We start from the raw sequence: 24,285 nt of genomic DNA on the forward strand, positions 1-24,285 counted from the left end.
AACTGACAGCATGTAGCCGAAACGTTTTCTCGTTCGGCCTCCCGGGAGAATAGTCTCACGTCGGAAGTTGACAGAAAAATACAGCGGTTTATAAATCCACCGGCCAAAAGTGGTAGCACCAGCAGCCCGAACGAGCTGAAATCAGCCTGCTAAGAACAACTCACCCGAGCCGGAACAAGTTGGAGGGTTCCGGGAACCAGCCGATGTTGGGCTGACCCATTTAAGAAATAACGTGAGCGCTGGGGAAGTAGGGGGCGCGCGGGCGCGAGGGAGGAGGACCCGTTTATAGGTTTTGCCGCACGCGCTGCATGGCACGGCCCTCTTATAAACGGGCCGCTGCGTGCCGTTCTAGGCTAGGCCCGTTTAGGGGCAGGCCTTGCCCGTACTTGCTGCTAACCAGCACGAAATACTCTGACGACTCGTGTCGCTGACCAGTGGTCCCGCCTCTGGATTAAACCCCTACCCTGCGGTCTGCGGCCGACATTCTCGGTCCCGATCCAAACCCTTTTGCCGCGGCGGCGCCGCCTCTCCGATGAGCGTCTCCGATGAGCTCCGGTCGCTAGAGGTCACGGGAATCTACCGCCTCCCAGGCTCCCGCGCTGCCTTCTTGGACCCGGTGCGCCTGCTCAACGAATCCTACAGGCGCTTCCGCCTCGTCCCCTCTTCGTACTACTCCCGAAGCTTCGGCCCGTCGAATCAGGGAGGCGACGCGCAGGGCGAGCGGACGGCGCCGTCTCCGGAGCGGAAGAAGCGCAAGCGGAAGCGCCAGCCGAAGCCCCGGGAACTCAATGCCGTGGAGCGGATCGCGGAAGCGCGGCATCAGGTGACGATGTGTTGCATTAGTTTACTGCTTCTCGCAATTTTTTTTTTTTAGTTTACTGCTGTTTCTTTCATCTCATTGTAAATTCGGTAAGAGATGAATCAGTGAAAACGTTGTGGTCTATTCATTCCTCATTAGTGACAAGAACTTCACATTTTACTCGTACAGAGTAATGACGGTTAACGAGAAAAACCGGTGTGCCCAAGGGTTAGCTGTGTCATCAGCAAACCAGAAAATCGGGATATGCCATTGTTAGAAATTTATAGAGAAATATCTGTTATTCTGTCATTAACACTTGTTGCCTTGTTAGGATGTTCGCAAAACAGTGACAGTAGGAGTATGGCACTATGCCTATGCCAAATTTGTGGGGAAATAGGCTGCATAGTTATTTTACAGCCATTTGATGTCATGCTTGGATCTCTTGTGGTCCTCCATTTGATAGGAAGCAAGGGCTTTGCTAATTAGCGCGCATAAATCACTCCTTGAGGCGAAAGATCTACTGGAGTTTCTTCCAGGGATGGTCAAGGGAGATGAATGCATGCAAGATGTTCAAACTAGCTCTGAGAACAATTTTGTTGAGCTTGGGAGCTCATGGCGAGCACCTCTTTGTGAGATGACTCTTTGCTTTCAGAAGCCCCATGGTCAGGGCGAGGCAGGTAACATGATCGTACCAAAAATGTATGAATACTTCTGGTGTTAAGCGCGCAACTAAAATGGTTTTGGCTTCTCTGTCGTGTTTTAGGTCCCTGCCTTGTCCAAAGGAGGTCCAGTACGTTGTTTGATAAGATAATCAGTATTGAAGAAAATGATGAGGCGGAAGGAGAATTTCAGAGTAGGCTCTATATTTTACCAAAAGGCAGTTGCTTCCTGATGGTGAGTTAATATTATCATTCGTTAGTGCAGGTTTCTCATTTATTTTCATCTAAGTGAACACTCCACCCTTAATCTGATTGTTTTGCATGATGCTGATGATACCTATACTGAAGACTGACTTCAAACATGTTCGTGATCTCATTCCTGGTATGTTCAATGTAGCATCAGAAGATTCTTGATACGCCGTATAGATCTTGCTGTACTTGTTATACTAGTTGTATTAGCACATGCACTTAATTTGTTTATTTTGTTAATGGTGTCTTTTTTCTCCAGATAATTCTAATGATGGTTACAACCTTATAGTTATTGACCCACCTTGGGAGAATGGATGTGTTCGTCAGAAAGAAGCGTAAGTTAACACTTCTATTTTTCTTCCTCTGCCAAGTAGGCAGAACTTTAGATTTTTATGATCGGACTTATTGGTGGCTGACTTTCCAGTATTTGTCCTTTTTGTTTAGCTGTGTTGCTTTAATTAAATTACACTGCATTTTAACTTTCCACTTATCTTTTCTAACTAACTTGTTAAACTCTAGAAACTATGCTTGAACGTTAGCATAGCTATGTAATATCTGACCTATAACACATGGTTCTTTTCGTTCTATTCCTGAATATTGCATTTGTAATATCCTAAATCATTCGCTGGTTCTTGAAGTTTGTTTTTGGAGGAGTAAGAAGCAAATCTTTTGTGGTCTCCTATGATTTACAGGTATTTATTATACACAGGCCATGAACCATGTTGATGTCATGTCTCCTACAATAAACCCTGATTTAGAGAAAACTAAATTATCTTGTACCAAGACGAATCTATCTTTGCGATTAATTTGCCATCTTTTAAAGTATAGTAGTCCCATCTTTATATTTTCAGCTAGGAATCTCTATGAATTGGAAATTCATTTATTCAACGATTTATGTCCTAGGTATCCTACACTTCCCAACAGATATTTGTTGTATCTTCCAGTTCAAGAACTTGCTGATCCAGCTGGAGCTCTTCTAGTTTTGTGGATTACAAATCGGGAGAAATTGCGAAGATTTGTTGAGGATGAATTGCTTCCATCTTGGGGAGTTAAAGATCCCACTGAGTTTTATTGGCTGAAGGTTTGAAGCTAATGCTCATGTGCCACCTTCTATCTTTCAACAGTAATTGATATATTTGGTAACTTTAAAAAATCATAGGTGAAGTCGGATGGTTCACTCATTGGTGATTTGGACTTGTTCCATCACAGGCCTTATGAGTGTCTTCTTCTTGGCTACATAAATGTTGTGAGTTCTTTTGTCTAAATTATTTGCCATTCTCTTGAATGCAATATTTGATCGGCAACATCTAACCTGAACTTGATATATTTTGTTCTTTTGGTTTTCTTCCTGCAGAATAGAGAAGCTGAACCAGGATCAAATTTTAAGTTTCTGCAAGCTAGCCAAGTAATTATGAGTGTCCCGGGTGCACACTCAAGGAAACCTCCCCTTCAGAGTATCCTTACTGTGGTTTGCCAGTGTTTATCCCGTTAATCAGCTAATTAATAGGTTTTATTATTTGCAATGAAGCATATTCGTATTACTGACGTGATGGGGCTTCTTCTTATAGTGCAATATGGTTTGTCGTCAATCCTTAACCTGCAAAAGAAATACTTTCCGAATTTATTCCTGGTTCTAAACCTCCAAGGTGCATTGAGCTTTTTGCAAGAGAGTTGGGTTCTGAATGGACCTCTTGGGGAAACGAGCCACTTCATTTTCAGGATTCCATGTACTTCACGGAGAAGTAAATTACAACAACACGATATGTGCATTTTGAATCGATGAAATGCTTTGTTGTTATGTCTCATGTTTTTCCGTAAGTAGTTCCTTCTTCCCATTCTCTTACATTTTCTAGCAATGCACCCATGCCTTGGCTTTACAATATTGTATTTAGCTCCTCAGGTTATTTGTTAATGTGAGAAAAAACCACACCATAAGCCAAAAAAATGCCTCATATGGTTGTCCATATACATCGTGGGATTCACTACTGCAGAAACGCTTATAGCCGCTATGCGTCTAGTGACAGGCAAACTAGTGACAAGCTCGTATAAGCCTGTCGCTAGTACGAAACACTAGTGACAAGCGCATAAAAAAGCCTGTCACTAGCAGTTTTTGCGGAGACCGGCTGAAAGGTCAAATGTGTTAGCGACATTCATTGAAAACTAGACAAATATTTTTTATTTTATTAAGTTGGCTAACATTTTGAGGACGAGCGTATCAGACGTGGCTCATCTTAAACAAATACCACACGAAAAATCTTTACGGCACGAGCTTGAGATGATAGAAGGAACAAAGATTTTGATACGGAGTAGATGCATGAAGCCAAGTTTCCTTCATTTTCTTTTATTTCCTCTCTCACGGTCCTCCACTGTGTTAGATGTAGGTATGTGACTAGCAGCGTCCAGCCAGGTTTTTAGAAAGTACTGAATCTGAATCTACGTGCAAATGCAGATTGCACGTAAAACAGTTAGCCAGGTACGTGTGCCTGCTTCTTTTTTTTTTGAACAAGACCACGTATGTGCCTATGTGCCTGCTTAGTTCAGCCACGACCAAAGCTGTTCTTCCGCGAACACCCCCGCATAGCTCTCTCGCGAGTCGTTCTTTTCTCATCTCGATAGGGTTCCTCCGCTATACAGCCGCCGCCTCCCCGCCCCCTGCGCCGCCCCGGTTCTGTTCCTTATGGTGACAGGATAGGCCACGGGCAACCCCGTCACGTCGGCCTGGATCGAGCCGACCTCGAGCTTGCCGAACAGGGCTCGATCCGCTTCGGACATCCGCCAGCGTTTTGCCTCCAGCTGACATGCTACTCCCGCTATCTGGGTGGTGTTGTGTGGATTTGAGCCGTTGTGTTCTTCATCCGCTATTTCTCCTTGCATATTGGATCCATTGAGGCAACCAGCGTGATTTTACCATCTGACACCCCGTGGTAACACAGGAACAACAAATCAGATTCTGCCACTTACATCCGCTTGAAACTATCACCTGTGTATGTTTCTTGATAATTCATTCCCTACTATTAATTTTGTATGGATATGTGCTAACACTGCCGCTCCTTCTCTGGCAATGAGACTCAACGGTAAATCTCCCCAAGGGCAGCAATGATGCATGTGTTCTCATTCACCTGGTAGGATTTTTAGTTTTCCTCTCCTGTGTCACTCTGATGATGGCAGTTTAACTACTAAGTACCTTTATTTTTCATCTCCTGTAAATTAAAAATAATTCCTTTGCTCCATAACTTGAATGATAGTACCGTGTAAAATATATGTTGGCTTTGCATCATTTTCCCTGTTTCCTTCCCAAGGATTACATTGAGTAATTCAAATGGTATGCCTACTACTTCAAAAGTCGCAATTTATTATCAGGTGGCATTTTCTTTCGTGATTTATTGAATCATTTTTACCAATACTTTTTCTCGCTCTCCATTTCGTGAATCCGTAGTTCACATTTGTGTGCCCAATGTTCTAGTTAGCATTACTATTCTAGACACCAAACTCTTACCATGTGCTTGGTTAGGTTGATGCACTTGAGAACAATGTTTGTACTTCTGTCATGGTCACGTTGTATTCTATGAACCCGTGGTCATGGATTGGTGAGGAGAGGAATAAGGACCACAAGTTTACTATGGGAAATAAAAGGTTCCTGTCATTTTAAGCACATACTAACATTTGCTATTTTTTTTGTTTTTACCTTCCATGGCCGCTAGACAAGCATATGGAACACAGGTTTATAACTGGATCAATTAATCTTAAACTAATGTTCTTTTGTAATTTATGACTTTTAATTCCTTGGGTGCCAATAATAAACTGACTAAAAGCATGTTTTGGAGAAGTTTTTTATTTACTTATCCGAAGAATAAATGGAAACTTCTTTATGGGATTCTTTTCACCAATCTATTATAAAAAAATTAATTAGTAGCTGAGACATTGAGCTGTGCAATCTGTAATGATTAAATTCCATTTTTCCTTGACATTGATTGTATAGCAGCGTAGCTGAAGTAAGATAATCCTCACAGTATGCCACTATGCTAAATCAGAGACATGTGAATGCTAGCCTTTCGTTTATTTGGTAAATGCAACATGATTTTTTTATATGAACATGATTTCTTTGTTTGTATCAGGTTAAGCACATCATCAGTGTCCTGCGCCATTTAGGTCCATACAAAGAAGATGTAATGAAAGAATTTGCACCTCAACAAGATGGTGGAAATGTAAAACATTGAAAGGAACTTGCAGCTATGCATATGAACAACACATGTACATGGTGGTGCCGTTCTTTGGAGTTCAAGCTTCTTACTACATAACAAACTACTCTTTGTTGTCTATGATAGATTGCAAGTTCTTATACCATTGTGTTAGTTGTACAAATATTATGTCACATTGGGTGATGTGAACGTATCACTGGTACAATATCTTATTGTGCTATATGAAATATCCGTGGAAAATGTATTTTATCTGTATATCATATTATTGTGCTATCTGGAATATTCATGGAAACTCTTTTTTTTATTATCGGCGATCGCAACCAGTGACATGCATCACTTTTGCCTGTCACTAGTAAACTCATACCAGTGACTAGTCACTGACTAGTCATTAGTGACAGGCGTGCCAGTCACTAATGGGCCTTTTAAGCGTGTCATTTTTAGCCTATTGATCGTTGGTGCCTGGAGATTACCTCTGAGTAACTCATTCAGCGAGCACATATGCTTCAGTTCTGAAAAGTGTAAAATTGTAGATTTTTTTTTCTGGTGTTTCTACCTTCTTTTATTTAACGGATGAGCTCTGCTAAAAAAACATGTCATAGTTGTGGTTGCGTTTTTAATGAAACCAGGGGGTGTGTCTCTGTAATTCTAAAATAAATCAATGCGAAAGACAGATCCGTCTGACTTTATGAGCAGTGAGGATTTGTCATATCCTCTTTGGACCAACTCAAAAATAAGTTACAAATCACAAACATAATTATTAAAACTGGAGGAAGACAATATGCATACAGTCAGTTTGAAACTTCGGGTGGTAATGCTTGTGAGCGCAGCAGCAGCTCCGTGATGTCGGATGCCATGGCAGACACGAGGTAGACGTTTTGGTTCTCCAGACGTATAGGGTCCCTCTTTGCATATCCCTCTACTAAGATAAGGTCGCACAAACTGCTCAAGTCATCGTTCACCATTCCCAAGAGCTTCTTGGAGGCTTCGGCGACGTGCCCAGCGCGGATGTCGTCAAGCACGCGGGACATAATATCGTTCATCTCTCCGTAATATTGGAGACATCCTCCGAGATTCATGAGGAGGTCGGAGATGATGTGCTTGGTGTCTGTGATGTTGGCGACGGTGAGGTTCACTGCAGCGGCCGCTAGCTCGCGGGCGTCGGTGGCGGACGAAGCCGCCGGGTCCGCCGAGAGGGCACCCACACAATAGGCGTACTCGGTATGCTTGGTGGAGTTGTGGGAGACCGCGGCACATGTGGCGTTGATGACGGGCGTAGTGCCTATGGCGACATGGGCGGAGGCGGCGACGAGCGAGAGGATGAACGCGATCTGCCGTGTCGCCGTTGCTGCCATCGAGCACCAAGTTCGTGGTGGTCACGCATAATTCTCGTACGTGCTGCCATATTTATGGTGGGATCTATCCTTATGGAAGGAGATGAATATTTTCATTTCCTTCATAATGTTGAGATAAATGTTTTAATTTCTATCTTTCGTTTATCTGGGAATTAATTAATCATCAGATTACACTGTACTGTATATAGGGCAGTCACATCACAATAAAGCAGATACGCTCAAATCGTATCTATTCTACGTGAGTAAACCCTCTCCAGCTCACCGCTTATTAATTAGTAGTCATATACACTTTTGGTACCACAACTTGTATTAGACGTGCAGTTTAGTACCACAACTTGCAAACTGAGTTCTAGAGGTACCACAACTTGTATTGAGTGAGCAAATAAGTACCCAATCAATCAGAAGTGGACATGTGGCTTTGTAAATTTTGCATAAAGGCCCCTAATATATTTCCCCAACACAAGTAAACTTAGTACTGTCTTACATGTAGGTCCCACCTGTCAATAGCGGAATAAATAATAAAATCAATGTGGCTGAAAGGGGATTCGAACAAAGGAGCTAAACCTTCAGGCCACGTTCGCTAGCCACTGTAACACCGAGGGTTATGCCTCACAGGGAAGGACGTAATGATATATACTGTAGCACCTAATAGTAGTGCATTTGACATTAGCGCATGAACCCATCGGAGACAATTCTAGGTTGCGTCGCGCGCGCTGCCGGACATTTTGTTGAGCATTCCGTTAAATAGATCTAGTGGTATATATCTCTATCATGTTTATGTACGTGTATATATACACATATATATGTATTGATCACATATAAATAGAAGAGGCGTGAGGAGGCTTTGCCCTCACCGAAACCCCAAACCCTTTGTTTCTGACTTGGTCTCAGAGCCGACTCGAGCTCTCTTCCTCCGCCATCGCTAGAAACCCTAGCCCCGCCACTGCGCCGTCTCTGTCTGCCGTTGCCGTCGCGATGTCCACCACTCCAGCTCTCGCGCTGACAAACTCCACCAGCCTTTCCACCGTTGTGGCTGGCCCGGTCATCGCGTCTTCGTCGGAAGCGACGGTAGTGCCGGTCCTCCCCACCATTGTCGTTCGCCTCAACGGTAGCAACTTCATGGTGTGGAAGGCCCTCACCCGTCCCAACTTCGTCGAAGCCCGCCGTCTTCATGGCTTCCTTGATGGTCCGGCCCCAGCGCCGGCGCAAACCGTCAACGAGGACACTGGCGACGCCGGGAGCCTCGTCGGGGAGACGGGATGTTCTAAACCTTCCCGGCTCCGAACGGCCACATCGATAAGCGTGACGGCTACAGACTGCAGCAGCTCGCCGCAGAGCACGTTCCGCGAAGTAGGGGTGGTGGCTGGATAGGTACGGTAGGATTGTGCCCAGCTTCGGTGCGATCGCCTCCAAGGCTCCAACCGGCCCCAGAGCGTGCCCAACTAGCTTCGTGCCAGAATTGTCTGGAGTCGATGCGCGGCTAGTCAATGATATATCAAGTCACGTCCTGGTAGATAACAAACAAAGCTTTGTCTTGCAGTGGTTGTTAGCAAACGTGAAAAGGTTTAGGTTCTGTGCTCGAATCCCTTTCGGCCACATTTTCTTTATTATTTCTTCCACCACTAACAGGTGGGACCCATGAAGACAGCACTAAGGTTACTTGTAAATATTAGGGGTTTTTCTGCAAAATTTACAATGCCACATGTCCGCTTCTGATTGATTGGGTTCTTATTTGCTCACTCAATACAAGTTGTGGTACCTCTAATGCTCGGTTTGCAAGTTGCGGTACTAAACTGCACATCTAATACAAGTTGTGGTACTAAAAGTGTATACGACTCTAATTAGTATTAGTAGGCATGTAAGTGGTGGCGGGTTGACCGCGGGGTCGCCAGCGCAAGCCACTCCCGGGCACGTGCTCAAAGTTCACGGATAGCAGCGACCTGTCCGCTACTGCCACCGGGCCGCTTTGCGATTGCAACACCTGTGGTGCGAAAATCCTCTGCCACGATGGAGCAAGTCACCAGTAGACTAGACCTCCAGCGATTGGAGTGGACATCTACTGCTCCATGCCCAAGGTTCTTATTTCAGTATTATTGCATTGTAGTTTTTGTTTAGTCATCATTTGAAAAACCTAAAAAGATTTCTCTTTTTTAGTTGTTGTATTTGGTTTTCTTTCATACGAAAAATTCAAAAACCCAAAAAGATTTCTGTTTTCTAGTTTCACGTGTTTTGCTTTTTTTTTTCAAACAAAAACCTTAAAACTAAAAATGATTTCTTTTGTTTCTTTTACTTTCTTGCTGCACTTTTGTTTTTTTACAACTTCAAAACTTCAAAAACACAAAAAGATTTTCCTTTTGCTTTCAAAAGAGAAAACGGAGTTGTAGATTTGTGCATGATAATCTTCACCGTTCGATTTTTAGTTCCAAGCCTGTAACTTTGATTGGGCTGAAACTTTCGGTGAAATTTAAAACTTTTCATCCCCTACTGTCAAAAAAATTGGCTGAAATTCCTGGAATGTTTAAGTGGGGCTAAAATGGGTTGCACAGCTGCTGGATTTTATTAACAGATTTTATTTTTTATTACTAAAGTAGCTAGTTGATTTTTCTATTGGCCCAAAATGAATTGATATGCCTTTATATGGATCCCAGCCACACGGTACACCTTATTTACATCATATTTTTAAAGGTGTTACTGCAAGAATGAAATGCTTTGAGTGAACCAAGTTTAAATCTTTTAATTCTACTAGGAAATTTGCCCGTGCGTTGCAACGGGAGAAGAAAAAACATGCTTGATTTCAGTATGATAGTATGAGGGTGATCGGATTGCACCACCAGTGATGGTTAATGACCATGCAGAGCTGGTAAGTATCAGCGAGCTTCCAAAACAAGCGCCGGCAACGAATTCATGCCTACCATGCCACCAAATATGATAGTACCAACTGTCTTATGATAATGCTATTTTATCACTAAAACATTGCTATCATATCATATCTTTATAGACAGTTAAAGATAGACCGAATACATTGGAACAAAGAAAATATTAATTAGAACACCGAGATCCAGCCTCCATTAGTATTAATTTGATGGACTTAAGAGATTTTATTTAAAAACATAATTCTATTTTACATAAAAATGAGCAAATCAATCCATCTTTGCTTTCAAGGTGATCAAAACATTTAAGTTACACATGGACAGGCCACAATGAAATAGCTCATATGAAACAAAAGGGAGTTAAATGGAGTTATTTCACTAAGCTTAAGAGGAGATATTAATTAGACCTGAAGGGCACGGCCACAAAATTAACCCTCACATGATTTGGGACAACAACAGAATAGAAAACACTAAAGGAATTACTATGATACTATCGCCGGTTTCCACCGCAGCAAGCCACCCAGGCTCTCTACTCATCCATAATCCTTGAGACGATGATCTGTAGATGCCATCAAAGACCTGACATTACGCTTGAGCCAAGAATATGAAACAAACTATAATTCAGTATGATATGAACCTATAGCTCGACAAAGAATTCAGTATGTGAGAAGGCAAACTAAAAAAAACAGACTGGTACATGCACACCTTTAGTGTTGCCCCCACACCATGACCTCTTGAATCTTCCCTGACAATAACGAAGCATAAAAACTGAATGATATCCTCCAAGACCAATCCGTAATCCTTTCTACTATAGCAACGCATGAAATAAACCGACAAAGAAAAGTGTACACACGAGCAAAATATAGATGTGCTTCCTGATGACTTATGTTGCTATTAGTTATTAGAACAAACTATAATTGAGAAGTAGTTTTTCACAACAAAATAGAATAATTTTTCATTAATTTTCCCCTTCATCCATTGCAAAATATCAGCTAAAGCCTCACACATGGCTTCTAGATGAGCTTTAATATCTACGCTGGACATAGTTCTCTGATAATCGACCACGTTCTGCAACATCAGATTAATAATAAATGTTTTCGAAGTTCAAATAACCAAGTTTTCAGAGAAAATGCACGTGGTTTTTTCCAATTTGACTATCAGCTAATTGGTAAAAAAAAATCTTCACATGTCTACGAGGAACATGCCAAAACAATCTGTAATCAATAGGTCCTAATTTAGGGCCGGCTGTTTTCGCTGCGCATGAAACCATATACTATATATTAACGTGTAACAAAAAAACATATTTATGATTTTGATTGATTAGGCATAAAGCTCAAATTATCATGAGCAAAGAAAGAGCAAAAAAAATCAAAGGGGATGTGATCTGTAGGCTTGCTCTCCCTAGACCTGCATATAAGGAAAAGTTATATGGTATATGGAAAAAAAATATGTTAGCCTATATATCCTCCAATATGAATTGGAGATAAGTATGTAGATATTCACATGATACAAGAAATTAAAACATGTACTCTTTAGAAATGCAAGACATTTAACAAACAAACATCAACAAGAAATTAACCTGTATGAATATGAATGAAAACTTTGTACATTCTAGTTAATGAAAATTTTGCTTATGCAAGTCACATACCAAGACAGATTGCCTCTGAAGTGAAGGCCCTCAGACTGGGAACACTAGCGGAGGCCCAGGACTTTGCCAGGTTAGCTGCTCCGAACATGGTGACCACAGTGGGCACGAGCATGTGACATAGTAGGGGCGGTTCTGTCTGAGGACTCAATGGAGATCACGCTTGTGGACATACTTGGACATGACGGCATGAAAAGAAATTGGACTGGTCTCGTCTAAGCAGCAGGTTGTCGGTGCACCTTGGCGATGGCGCCGCCAATGATGGTTTCAGCCAACAAACTCCATGCATCTTTACTCACACAGGGTGTGTTTCAGACATCAAATCTTGTCCTGTTCTTACAAGTTCTTTTTAAACATTTATTAACTTACTTATGCACATGTACATGCAACAATGTACAGTTAATTACCCACAGGAGGGGCCTTTAAAAAAAAAGATGCACCAGTATGGTGTGCCTCGCCATTTGAACCTGAATGGAGTAAGGTGGGTTTTTTTATGAATATATATACAATCCACTGTTGACTGTTAGCACTCCTCTGTTGATAATTTCCCATCTGATTTAATTGTGGTGTTAAGTCTGATCATTGAGTTACACTATGGGCTTATGCATGATCATATAAAAGTGATTTTGACTCACATTTCGGGTCTTAAGACTTGGTGGGGAGTAGAGAGACTAACACAAACATTTTTTTAACTGAACACATACTGATTGTTGACATTTTACTAACCTGCAAATACAGAGCAGTATGGACAGTCTAAAACAGTGGACTACATGGTCTTACCTATCTCTCAAAATCATTCGGAAAACTCACATGGTAACGATACAAAAAAAGGACAACCAATATATGGTTCTAGTCAAATCCTCCCCTCTATAAACTTGGTTGTTTGACATATGGTTGCAGTATACTACTATTAAACTCAAGTGCAAATAGCTAACCAAGAGAATATTTTGTTCCACAATAGCGCTCCTAGCCTAATCAATTCCAGATTGCAAACCAGACACTCTTGTCTCTAACGAATATTGAGTTGATGTACAAAAATCTGGTCATTCACCAAAAGCAAATGTCCAGGTAAACTTACCTCTACAACATACATAATCTTTTTAATGTGTGTCTGCAACCATAGCTTCTATCTTCGTTACCTTTCCCTATAGATTTATTCAAACAAAGGAGTGAAGCTTATAACGATGGCTATGGCATTCTAAAATTTCGCACGACAGCGCGCTTGACTTCTGTAACTTGTATGCAGGAAGGAGTTTCTTCTTTGACCACATGCACACAAAATAAAAGACACTGTAAGAAAATATAACAAGATAAGAGGAGGCTTCCTTCTCTGACCTTCTGATGAGTTTTCTTGATGGTTTTCCATGCGAAGGCATAGCAGCAGAGGGAAACTGCAACTAACAGTGTTACTCCAAGTAGAGCAGATGTAATGATTATTAAGTGGTGCTTCCCTATTTGGAGGTCCATGTTGCCTTCATAGCTGAAAATTTACATTGAGAAAATTAAGCTTTGAGGAAATCGGATGGTATCATGATTCCTGAACTTAAGAGAAGACATCTAACTTAATTTGTATAGCATCAAGGTTTCAGGAGTTCCAAATATAGAAAGCAAAGAATGCAGATCAGCTGACCTTCTTATAGAAGAATGTGTTAAAGAAGTGGCATTTTAAAAATCTTGTGGGTTCTCTTTTTGCCCTCTCCTTTAACAATTCTAGGTACAAATTGATGATCTGAAAGGGGTTAAAATAGAATACAAGATAAAGCCTTGGAACTTCAAGCTCATAAAAAATATAACCGGACGTTTTTCCTTAATGAAGAAATTTCTTCAATTTAAATATTCACCTCATCGTTTAACCAACCACGAGGCCTCAAGCACCCTAATTTCTCTCTGGTAATCTCGATCTTTGAAGGCTCATGCAGTACTAATATTTTTTTTACTGCAAACAGAAGAGGAATAATGCTTAATGGTGCTAACAAAATAAGAGCAGAAGTATTGAATAAAATTCACTAAGCTCGATTGCCAAGTGTGTACCTGTGACCACTACCATACATGAGCTGTCTACTAAAGTTTCATCTTCATTTGTGAGAGGCGTAAATAATTTATGTAGATCCTGAAATAGACAAGTACAAACTATGTGAGTTATATGTGAAAAGCTGTTAAAAAAGTCACAAGGAACAGGTTAAGCGATAATGCACTAATTGATCCATTTAACATAGCTAGAGTTCAAAAGCAGAGGAACCCAAAAGCATTCACCTTTGATACAGAGTTGCTATGATCATAGCATCGAACAAAAAAAAGTCATCCAAAGAAAATTTCGGCTAGTTATATGGGTGAATTCACTCTGGCTAACAAGTTCACGAACAGCTATTTAAAGAGCTACTTCTACGAGTCATCTCAGTAAACACCATTCAGGCCAACATATGTGCATCAACCATTTCACCATTCATATCAGTGAGTCATGTTAATTTCCTCTTATGCCATGACCCATGAGATTGAAATGGCTACCTCTTTGAGCCTACAGCTCGACGCCTCCTCCAGTCTGATGTTGGTCGCGTCGCCAATACCCCTCCTTGCCGCATTGGCCTTGTCCGCTTGAACCTGATTGGCACTGAGATCTCGCACATCCCGCAACCCCTCGACAGGTGTCTTGTATACCCTCAGGCCACCGTCGTCCGTGCACCTCCTGAACAGCCCCCTCACTGAAACAACATCAAGGTTTCAGATATGCATCTTGAAAGTAGGAACTTATGAAAGGTCATTGGCCTCGACGTCCTTCAGAACCTACCATGGTGACCTCCTACCCCGGTCCCCGGGCCTGCGCGCGCCGCACCGCCCCGCTCCTCCATCTCCATTAATTAGCCACCCGCGGATTCTATCTCCCGGGTGGAACGGATCATGGAATAAACGTGTGAAGGATGCGCCGGCAGGAGTTAGCATCGATTAGCCACCCGCGGTCGTCGATCCGGCCTCCATAATGGTCGCCTGCGGTAAGAAGTCCGCCGTTCCAGGTAGTTGATGCGGCGGCGTCCTGGAGCTCAAGCGGATGCGTAGGAAATCTAGCGGCGGGGTGGGGCTAGCGGCGGGGATCAGGGGTGGCACTGGGAGGCGGCCGGGAACCGAGGATCCAGAGATGGCACTGGGAGGCGGCGCGGTTGAGGGGAGACTCGTTGCCAGCAAAACGATCGTGATTGCTTGGGTAGTAGTTGGACGTGATTTTCTGGAAACCTTAACGGGCCAGGTCACCAGGCCCATACGGGTGGATGATGGATGACGAAGGAAGAACGACGCAAAAGGACAACCAAACTATGGAGAGAAGGGGAACACGTTCCTTCTTTTTAATAAGTAGTAGAGATATACGAGTTTGTTGCGCAGTTTCAGTTGGGAGAGGAAGAACAACGATGATGAAACTGTACGAGAGGATCGATAAAAGAGGTATGACACCTTTGCTATATTCATGTATGAAATTTAACTATAGAAAATACTTGTGCATAGTTTCATCAATACTTGGGAAAGTGATATTAGATGTCTACTATCTTTGTGTTTTCCTCTCTATTTATGATGCAAGCGAGATATTATTGAGGGATGCTATTTATACATGATTGAGAGATAATGGTTTTGAGTAAAGTATATGGATCCCATCACACTTGTTATTGCGGACTTGGCACATATTTAATGATGAATTATATTCCTATGTGCCTTTAAAATATAAAGGTTGATGTTTGTATGACAGTCCAACCCTTTAAATGGCAGAACTCATCGTTGAAACATATATAAGTTGGTTGATAGTATATTTGGTTGACCAACCATCATTCTTTTTAGCCATGCACCATTGAGTCATATCTTAGAGAGAGAAAAGAAAAAGAGACAAAGCAAAAATAGAAGAAAAATATTCAGAGAAAAAAAAAAGTAAGAGAGAGTTAGGAGGATGTTCATTGTCTGATGTTCATGTTATCCCGGGATGGATGGCCTATAGTAGATATATCTTTCTCCTTTGGTTCTTTGTACATGCGGCATGAAGGTACCTCATTGCGATACTCGTGAGAGAAGAGCAATGGGCCGCTAGCAAAAGCCATGCCTAATCATGGTGAAAGTTTCAGCAAAGAGCATCCTCAAATTAGAAGAGTGAACAAAATGAGAGATTGAAAAGAAAGAAAAAAGTGAGAAAATAAGGAGAAAATTTAGAACCCAACGAGTTGGCAGCTTTGAAGACAGAAAAGGCTAAAACCAAGAGGTGCCCGCTCGTTGCCAGCAAAACGATCGTGATTGCTTGGGTAGTAGTTGGACGTGATTTTACGAAACCTTAACGGGCCAGGTCACCAGGCCCATACGGGTGGATGATGGATGACGAAGGAAGAACGACGCAAAAGGACAACCAAACTATGGAGAGAAGGGGGAACACGTTCCTTCTTTTTAAGTAGTAGAGATATACGAGTTTGTTGCGCAGTTTCAGTTGGGAGAGGAAGAACAACGATGATGAAACTGTACGAGAGGATCGATAAAAGAGGTATGACACCTTTGCTATATTCATGTATGAAATTTAACTATAGAAAATACTTGTGCATAGTTTCATCAATACTTGGGAAAGTGATATTAGATGTCTACTATCTTTGTGTTTTCCTCTCTATTTATGATGCAAGCGAGATATTATTGAGGGATGCTATTTATACATGATTGAGAGATAATGGTTTTGAGTAAAGTATATGGATCCCATCACACTTGTTATTGCGGACTTGGCACATATTTAATGATGAATTATATTCCTATGTGCCTTTAAAATATAAAGGTTGATGTTTGTATGACGAGTTCAGCCCTTTAAATGGCAGAACTCATCGTTGAAACATATATAAGTTGGTTGATAGTATATTTGGTTGACCAACCATCATTCTTTTTAGCCATGCACCATTGAGCCATATCTTAGAGAGAGAAAAGAAAAAGAGACAAAGCAAAAATAGAAGAAAAATATTCAGAGAAAAAAAAAGTAAGAGAGAGTTAGGAGGATGTTCATTGTCTGATGTTCATGTTATCCCGGGATGGATGGCCTATAGTAGATATATCTTTCTCCTTTGGTTCTTTGTACATGCGGCATGAAGGTACCTCATTGCGATACTCGTGAGAGAAGAGCAATGGGCCGCTAGCAAAAGCCATGCCTAATCATGGTGAAAGTTTCAGCAAAGAGCATCCTCAAATTAGAAGAGTGAACAAAATGAGAGATTGAAAAGAAAGAAAAAAGTGAGAAAATAAGGAGAAAATTTAGAACCCAACGAGTTGGCAGCTTTGAAGACAGAAAAGGCTAAAACCAAGAGGTGCCCGCTGACTTGCACTCATAAGCTAAAAATGGATGCACCCCTTCCACTCATAAGGTGTTAAAGCTAATAATCAAACACCTACCTTGTCTTTCCACCACGGCCAACCAAAAATACTAGCTTCTTACTAACGTATGAGTCATCTCTGAGAGTTTGAATGTTAAAGGACTAGAAGGGTACGACATCCTCCCATTATTTGGATTTGCAATGCAAGTATGATGAATTTACTAGTCAACAATTGAAAGAATCAAAAGGTCTCGACAACCTTGTTCATGATTCAATCGAATGCGATGATAGAACTTTACTTTTTGCTACTACCAATTAATATTGTCCAAATAGTGTTGCTATATAATGCCTCTCTTACACCATGCATAGATAGAGGAACATGAACATAGTGCATATTTAGTAACACTCTGTCATTCAGTTGTGAAGCTATGTATCGATTACTTGCCATGTTATATTGTTTATGCATGCATAGATCAAAGTTCTTGTCAAAGTATTTTATCGCTTCTACACTGCGTTTGAGTTATTTGAGGACAAACAACGAGCTAAACTTGGGGGAGTTGATACATCCCAAATGTATCTACGTTTCCAAGCACTTTGCTCAATGAATTACTCCATAATCTTACCATATTTGGATAAAAACTACTAAATCTGATGTTGTTTTTAGCAAAGTCTCATTTTTGTCAAGTTTTCGCAGGAAGTAAAATCGGGGAAAAATAGGACGCAAGTTTTCCACCAAAAGGAAGCATCTAGAGCTTTGGATCACGAGAGGGGAGCCACGAGGCCCGAACGAGGCTAGGTGGCGCGGCCCAACTTCTTGGTCACGCCACTCATGGTCATTCGTGAAAAGACGAGATGTCGCCTAGAGGGGGGGTGAATAGGTGTTTAATTTTTTTTTATGGATTTGGCTTGTAAGAATACGGAATTAAACTATGTTTATTCTACAAGCACAAACCCCAAATATGCTAGGCTCAACTAAGTGCAACAACAACAACTAGAGCTAAGCAAAATAGGCACACGATATATGTAGCACAAGTGATAGCAAGATATATGTACTTCAAGCATGATGGCTATCACAAGGAAAGTAAGCTTGAGTATAGAAATAACCGAGGCACGCGGAGACGAGGATGTATTCTCGTGTTCCCTTCCTTTGCAAGAAGGTACGTCACGTTTGGAGGAGTGAAGGTCCCACGAAGGATTCCCCAATGCCACGAAGGCTCACCCTATTCTCCGAGCCAAACCCACGAAGGATAATGGCCCTTTCCTTATGGTTATTTTTCCATCCACTCCGGAGATGCCAAGCTCCAAAACCACTTCACAAGGTCCACGAAGGAGAAGCCCGGGCCTCTTCACAATCTTCCTTGAAGAGATCACCGGAGCACCAACCACCAAGCCAACTAGGAGATCTCCCTCCAAGAGTAACAAGATCACGGTCTCTCACTCGAACTAATCGTGGTGGAGAGCTCAACACTATGCAATGATGCAAAGCAAAAACACTAGAGGTGTTCAAATCCTTCACACTCAAATCCCACCAAAGCAAAAAATGCTAGGATGAGATTAGAGAGGAAGAACAAAGAGGAAATCAACAAATGACTCCAAGATCTAGATCCAAAGGGTTCCCCTCACTTAGAGGAGAGATGGATTGGTGGGGATTGTAGATCTAGATCTCCTCTCTTAGATCCCTCAAGAATGAGCAAGAATCATGGGGGGAATCCAGAGAGAGGGCAAATTCTTCAAAGTCAACAATGGAGGAGAGAGAGTGGAAGAACTTATCCAGCCCAAGGTGGAAGAAGGCCTATTTATAGTCTAGGGAGAAATATAACCGTTGGATGTGTTTCAGCTCAGCACAGTCGAGGAGGCCGGTCTAGGAGCCGGTCAGACCGGGCCACATGCCGGACCTGGCCGGTCCAAACCGGGCCTTTGACCGGGACACTTTTGTGTCTTACAGTACATGGCCCGGTTGGCACCAGTCCACGGACCGGTTTGAACCGGGTCGACTGGTGAGACGGTCGGTAAAGCCGGGTGAGAAACCGGGCCAGCAGGAAAAATATGTTATACAAAAATTGTGATAACTTTTGTGTCCGGACCCCGATTGAAATGAAACCAATTTTGTTGGAAATATGGAGATTCCTCACAGGATATTTTTAGATGTTCTTATAGAGGGAGTCTCCCACCGTCAAGAAATGGTGAAGACATCCAAACTCGAAAACGCAATAGAAGATGCATGCGGATTCCGTTTCAGATGAACTTGGGCTTGTTGTAAAGCTAGGAACAAGCTCAAGAACCTCTCACAGAGAAACACTAAGAAGCAATAGGGATATGCGAAGGATTGAGCTCCCTAAGACGATATGATCAAGTTACCCAACCGAAAGCCCCTCTTGATAGTGCGGCTATCTATCCTATAATCCGGTCTCCCATCAACCACCTTGAGACCGGTAAAAGGAAAACCTAGCAAGGCCATACCTTTGCCTTGCGCATCCCGCTTGATCTTGATGATAACTCTTCAAGCTCCACTCAAGCCAGAATGCCTCACTTGATCATTGTTACTTCGTGAAGACTCACAAATGCTCCCCCATACACCATGATGGAAAAGCTCCATTGATGCACATATTCACATTTCCATTATCACCAAATGGACGACAAGCTTCAAGCATATGATCCTCTTGAGATGCTCAACTTGAACTTGCCCAACTCAACCTTGATGACGATCACCACTTGATGATAACCCACAAGTATAGGGGATCGCAGCAGTCTCCGCGGGTAGTAAAACCCAATTTATTGATTCGACACAAGGGGAGACAAAGAATACTTGAAAGCCTTAACAGCGGAGTTGTCAATTCAGCTCGCACTGGAAACGAGACTTGCTCGCAAGAGTTTATCGAGTAGTAACGGTTTTATAGCAGTAGCGGTAGTGAAATAACAGACAGCAGAGTAACAAAGACAACAATAGTGATTTTAGTAAACAAGCAGGATTAAAATACCGTAGGCACAGGGACGGATAACGGGCGTTGCATGGATGAGAGAAACTCATGTAACAATCAAAGCGGGGCATTTACGAGATAATAATAAAACGGTGTCCAAGTACAAAGCAATCAATAGGCATGTGTTCCATATATAGTCGTACGTGCTCGCAATGAGAAACTTGCACAACATCTTTTGTCCTACCAGCCGGTGGCAGCCGGGCCTCTAGGGAATCTACTGGATATTAAGGTACTCCTTTTAATAGAGTACCGGAGCAAAGCATTAACACTCCGTAAACACATGTGATCCTCACATCACTACCATCCCCTCCGGTTGTCCCGATTTCTGTCACTTCGGGGCCTTTGGTTCCGGACAGCGACATGTGTATACAACTTGCAGGTAATATCATAAAACAATGAATATCATGATGAAACAATAACATGTTCAGATCTGAGATCATGGCACTCGGGCCCTAGTGACAAGCATTAAGCATAACAAGTTGCAACAATATCATCAAAGTACCAATTACGGACACTAGGCACTATGCCCTAACAATCTTATGCTATTACATGACCAATCTCATCCAATCCCTACCATCCCCTTCAGCCTACAGCGGGGGAATTACTCACACATGGATGGGGGAAACATGGCTGGTCGATGGAGAGGCGTCGGTGATGATGATGGCGATGATCTCCTCCAATTCCCCGTCCCGGCGGAGTGCCAGAACGGAGTTTCTGGTCCCCAAGACGGAGTTTCGCGATGTGGCGGCGTACTGGAGGGTTTCTGGCGACTTCGACTTCTTCCTCGCGATTTTTAGATCGAACCTCTTAAGTAGTCCAGAGGGGGGCGTCGGAGGCCAGCCGAGGGGGCCACACACTAGGGCGGCGCGCCCCCCCTGCGCCGCGCCGGCCTGGTGTGTGGGGCCCTCGGGCCTCCACCTGGCTTGCCCTTCTGGCTCCCTGAGTATTCTTGTAAAATAGGCCCATTGATATAAATTCCGAGGATTTTCCCGAAAGTTGAATTTCTGCACAAAAACAAGACACCATAGCAATTCTGCTGAAAACAGCGTTAGTCCGCGTTAGTTGTATCCAAAACACACAAATTAGAGGCAAAACAATAGCAAAAGTGTTCGGGAAAGTAGATACGTTTTGGACGTATCAACTCCCCCCAAGCTTAGCTTATTGCTTGTCCTGAAGCAATTCAGTTAACAACTGAGTGCGATAAAAGAACTTTCACGAACACATTTGCTCATATGATGTAAATATTCTCATGATATGGCTAACACTTAGGCAATTCATAATAAGGTACATGCAAATAAGATCATCTAACAACTATGTCAATCATGGAAAGGTACCAACAATTAATAATAGGCATCATGAATCATGTCTATAAGCAGGATTGCAATGTTCATAAAAGAGTATGATAAAGTGGTATCTCGCTTGCCCATATTTGATCGAAGCAAAACATAAATGCCTGTGCACCTCTGAAGTTCATAGAAAGACTAGAAATAGTGATTGTCAAAGATAAAAGCATCAAAGTTATACCGCAATCAATCATATTTTGGGACAAGCATATTATACTAAGAATGACAATTGTGCTCTCAAGATAGTGCTCAAAGAAAGGATGGAGACACAACATAAAAGTAAAAGATTGACCCTTCGCAGAAGGAAGCAGGGATTAGCATGCGCTAGAGCTTTTCATTTTTAAAACAGGAATAAAATTATTTTGAGAGGTGTTTGTTGTTGTCAACGAATGGTAATGGGTACACCAACTACCTCGCCAACCGGACTTTCAAGAGCGGCTCCCATGAAGGACGTTATCTCTACCAAGCAAGGTAGATCATCCCTCTTCTCTTTTGTTTACACACGTATTTTAGTTTTATTATGAGTGACACTCCCCCCAACCTTTGCTTACACAAGCCATGGCTAACCGAATCCTCGGGTGCCTTCCATCAATCACATACCATGGAGGAGTGTCTATTTGCAAAATTAAGTTGCTTACCGATGAATCAGAGCAAAACATGTGAAGAGAATTATTAATGAAGTTTGATTAATCGGGGCTGGGAACCCCATTGCCAGCTCTTTTTGCAAAATTATTGGATAAGCGGATGTGCCACTAGTCCATAATGAAAGTCCGTCAAGAGTAAATGACAAGGTTGAAAGTTAAACACCACATACTTCCTCATGAGCTATGAAACATTAACACAAATTGAGAAGCATTTTGAAGGTTTAAAGGTAGCGCATGAGAATTTACTTGGAATGGTTTGAAATGCCATGCATAGATATTTATGGTGGACACTTTGGAACAACTTGGTTTTCGGGTGTTTGGAAGCACGAGCAGCGTTCCCGCTCGGCACAAGTGAAGGCTAGCAATAGACCGGGGAGCGACAAATCAAGAGAGCAATCATTGTCATAATTATGCTTGCGGCAAAATAAATTAACGGAGGCATAAAAGTGATACAAGAACTGCGAAGCAATGTAAATCATCGAGGCTTAATTGACTTTTGTTCAGTCATATGCATGCGTGAGCATGTGCCAAGTCGATACAAATGAATTATTCAGAGGAGGATACCATAATGTCATACCTAATTATGAATAAAACAATGCAAGCAAACATCCATGACATGCTACTCATATTAATAAATTGGAGCTAAACATGAGAGATCATGAACTACTAGACTTTCTTAAATGACATATACCTCACATGAACCAACTAAGCATGCTCACATGGATGAGTATATGTACAAAAATGAAAACAAATAGAGTTCATACCAGCCTCTTACCACAGTCGAATTATCGTAGATCGTTATTATTGCCTTTCACTTGTGTAGCTTGGATAATATGAAATGAAAACCACGCTCCAGCCACCGAAGAACATTGAACTCATAGTGAACTTTACAAACCAAAGAAGAACAGCAAATATTTTTGGTGTTTTCGAATTGGAAACAAGAACAAAAGGAAACAAGCAAACAAAGCAAAATCTTTTTGGATTTTCTTATAGCAAACCAACGATAGTAAATAAAGCAAAATAAAAACTAGAAACCAAAATAAACAAATGGTGAAAAGAAACAACAGAAATATTTTTGGTCTTTTTGTGTTTTAGGAAGGAAACAAAGCAAAAACAAGAAAATGGAAACTAGAAGAGTCACATAAACGCAAAGCAGCAGAAATTTGTCAAACTTGACAGCAGTACAGTACTCGATTTTTAAGAAAGTGTTCAACTAATGAAAGTTAGATAACAACCTGGGGAACATGCACAAAAATTGGCTTCGCAAAATACCATTCTGGCTATTTTTGGGAATGTTTTCGGTAATGATCCGTAATCTGTTTTCAGGCAGCACTTCCCCAAATATCATCTCCCTCTCATTAGAAAACCACTCAAAGAAACTAAATAAGTATATACAAGTATCCACCAACCATAATATGCAAAGAATGAGTGATGCCGGTATACCTCCCCCCAAGCTTAGGCTTTTGGCCTAAGTGGAGTTCAACCCCAGCGAGGGTCGCTGTTCCTCGCCGGTGGATCATAAATGGCGTAGTCATAGTAAGGTCCTCGTGCGGAAGAAAAGCGTGGAGGCTCCACATGTCCAAAATGTTGATGCGAAGAACTTGTCTGCATCGGATGACGAGTCGAGGTGTTCCTCGGCCTCCTCCGTGTTGTCTCTTGCATGATGGCCTCCTCCCTCTATGTGTGCATTCGGTGCACCTTCGTGGACCGACCAATCCTCCCGGAATCAAGGTTAAATAGAACGAGCGCAGGCAATCTTACTAGTTTTTCAGTTTTCTTAGTTGTTCTCCAAGTCTTCTTGTAAATTGTTATCTTGTAAGACAGGTTACTCAAGTTAGATGAATCAGAAACAAATTCATGTTTAATCATGGAGATTATGTCAAGTTTTTCTATGGAAAGTTGAATATCAAGATGGTGAGGTTCTACACCATGCAAAGCTAGTAAACGCGATGAGACCTCCACAGATTCCGCCCTTCTCACGGTTAGTAGCAAGTCTATAAGCTATCAACGCACCCAAATTATAGGCCTTACTACCTTGCAGTGCAGCAGCTAGAAAAGCTAAATCCTGGATAGATAGTTTACTACCATTCTTTCTAGCAAGAACGCATTTAGTAATGAAATAAGCAAAGTAGCGGATAGCTGGGAGTTGAATGCTAGTGATTTTACCACCATCCTCTGAGAAACTCCTTCCATGAAAAATCATCTCGAAGAGGCTTAAGAGCTCTCGCGGCGATCCCC

At 42.0% G+C, this 24,285-nt stretch overlaps 1 protein-coding gene and 2 long non-coding RNA genes across 4 annotated transcripts; 2 read left to right on the forward strand and 1 right to left on the reverse strand.

Moving 5' to 3' along the window:
- The first annotated feature begins 525 nt into the window (after positions 1 to 525).
- Positions 526 to 4,194, forward strand: LOC124701622 (methyltransferase-like protein 2). 2 transcript variants are annotated; one of them, XR_007002127.1, is made up of 10 exons: positions 526 to 823; positions 1,263 to 1,476; positions 1,563 to 1,693; positions 1,807 to 1,840; positions 1,967 to 2,042; positions 2,611 to 2,788; positions 2,867 to 2,953; positions 3,062 to 3,161; positions 3,314 to 3,521; positions 4,089 to 4,194. XR_007002127.1 is itself a non-coding variant. In XM_047233715.1 (9 exons), the coding sequence occupies exons 1-9, from the start codon at positions 533 to 535 to the stop codon at positions 3,451 to 3,453; spliced, it is 1,251 nt and encodes a 416-aa protein (XP_047089671.1). In that variant the 5' UTR covers positions 526 to 532; the 3' UTR covers positions 3,454 to 3,716. The 2 variants fall into 2 exon arrangements, 1 of the variants encoding a protein (XP_047089671.1); XM_047233715.1 differs by lacking the exon at positions 4,089 to 4,194 and having other exon boundaries at positions 3,314 to 3,716.
- A 587-nt stretch (positions 4,195 to 4,781) lies between these two features.
- On the forward strand, positions 4,782 to 5,931 carry LOC124701625. Its single transcript, XR_007002129.1, has 3 exons — positions 4,782 to 4,829; positions 5,219 to 5,340; positions 5,823 to 5,931. It is a non-coding gene; the product is annotated as an uncharacterized LOC124701625 (long non-coding RNA).
- Positions 5,932 to 13,219: 7,288 nt separating this feature from the next.
- On the reverse strand, positions 13,220 to 14,310 carry LOC124701624. The gene is made up of 5 exons (XR_007002128.1): positions 14,279 to 14,310; positions 13,805 to 13,883; positions 13,615 to 13,709; positions 13,404 to 13,502; positions 13,220 to 13,253 (listed from the first exon to the last, which is right to left on the reverse strand). It is a non-coding gene; the product is annotated as an uncharacterized LOC124701624 (long non-coding RNA).
- Between the last annotated feature and the right edge of the window lie 9,975 nt (positions 14,311 to 24,285).

Source organism: Lolium rigidum, chromosome 3 (genome assembly GCF_022539505.1).
Source record: "Lolium rigidum isolate FL_2022 chromosome 3, APGP_CSIRO_Lrig_0.1, whole genome shotgun sequence".
NCBI classification, from domain to species: domain Eukaryota; kingdom Viridiplantae; phylum Streptophyta; class Magnoliopsida; order Poales; family Poaceae; genus Lolium; species Lolium rigidum.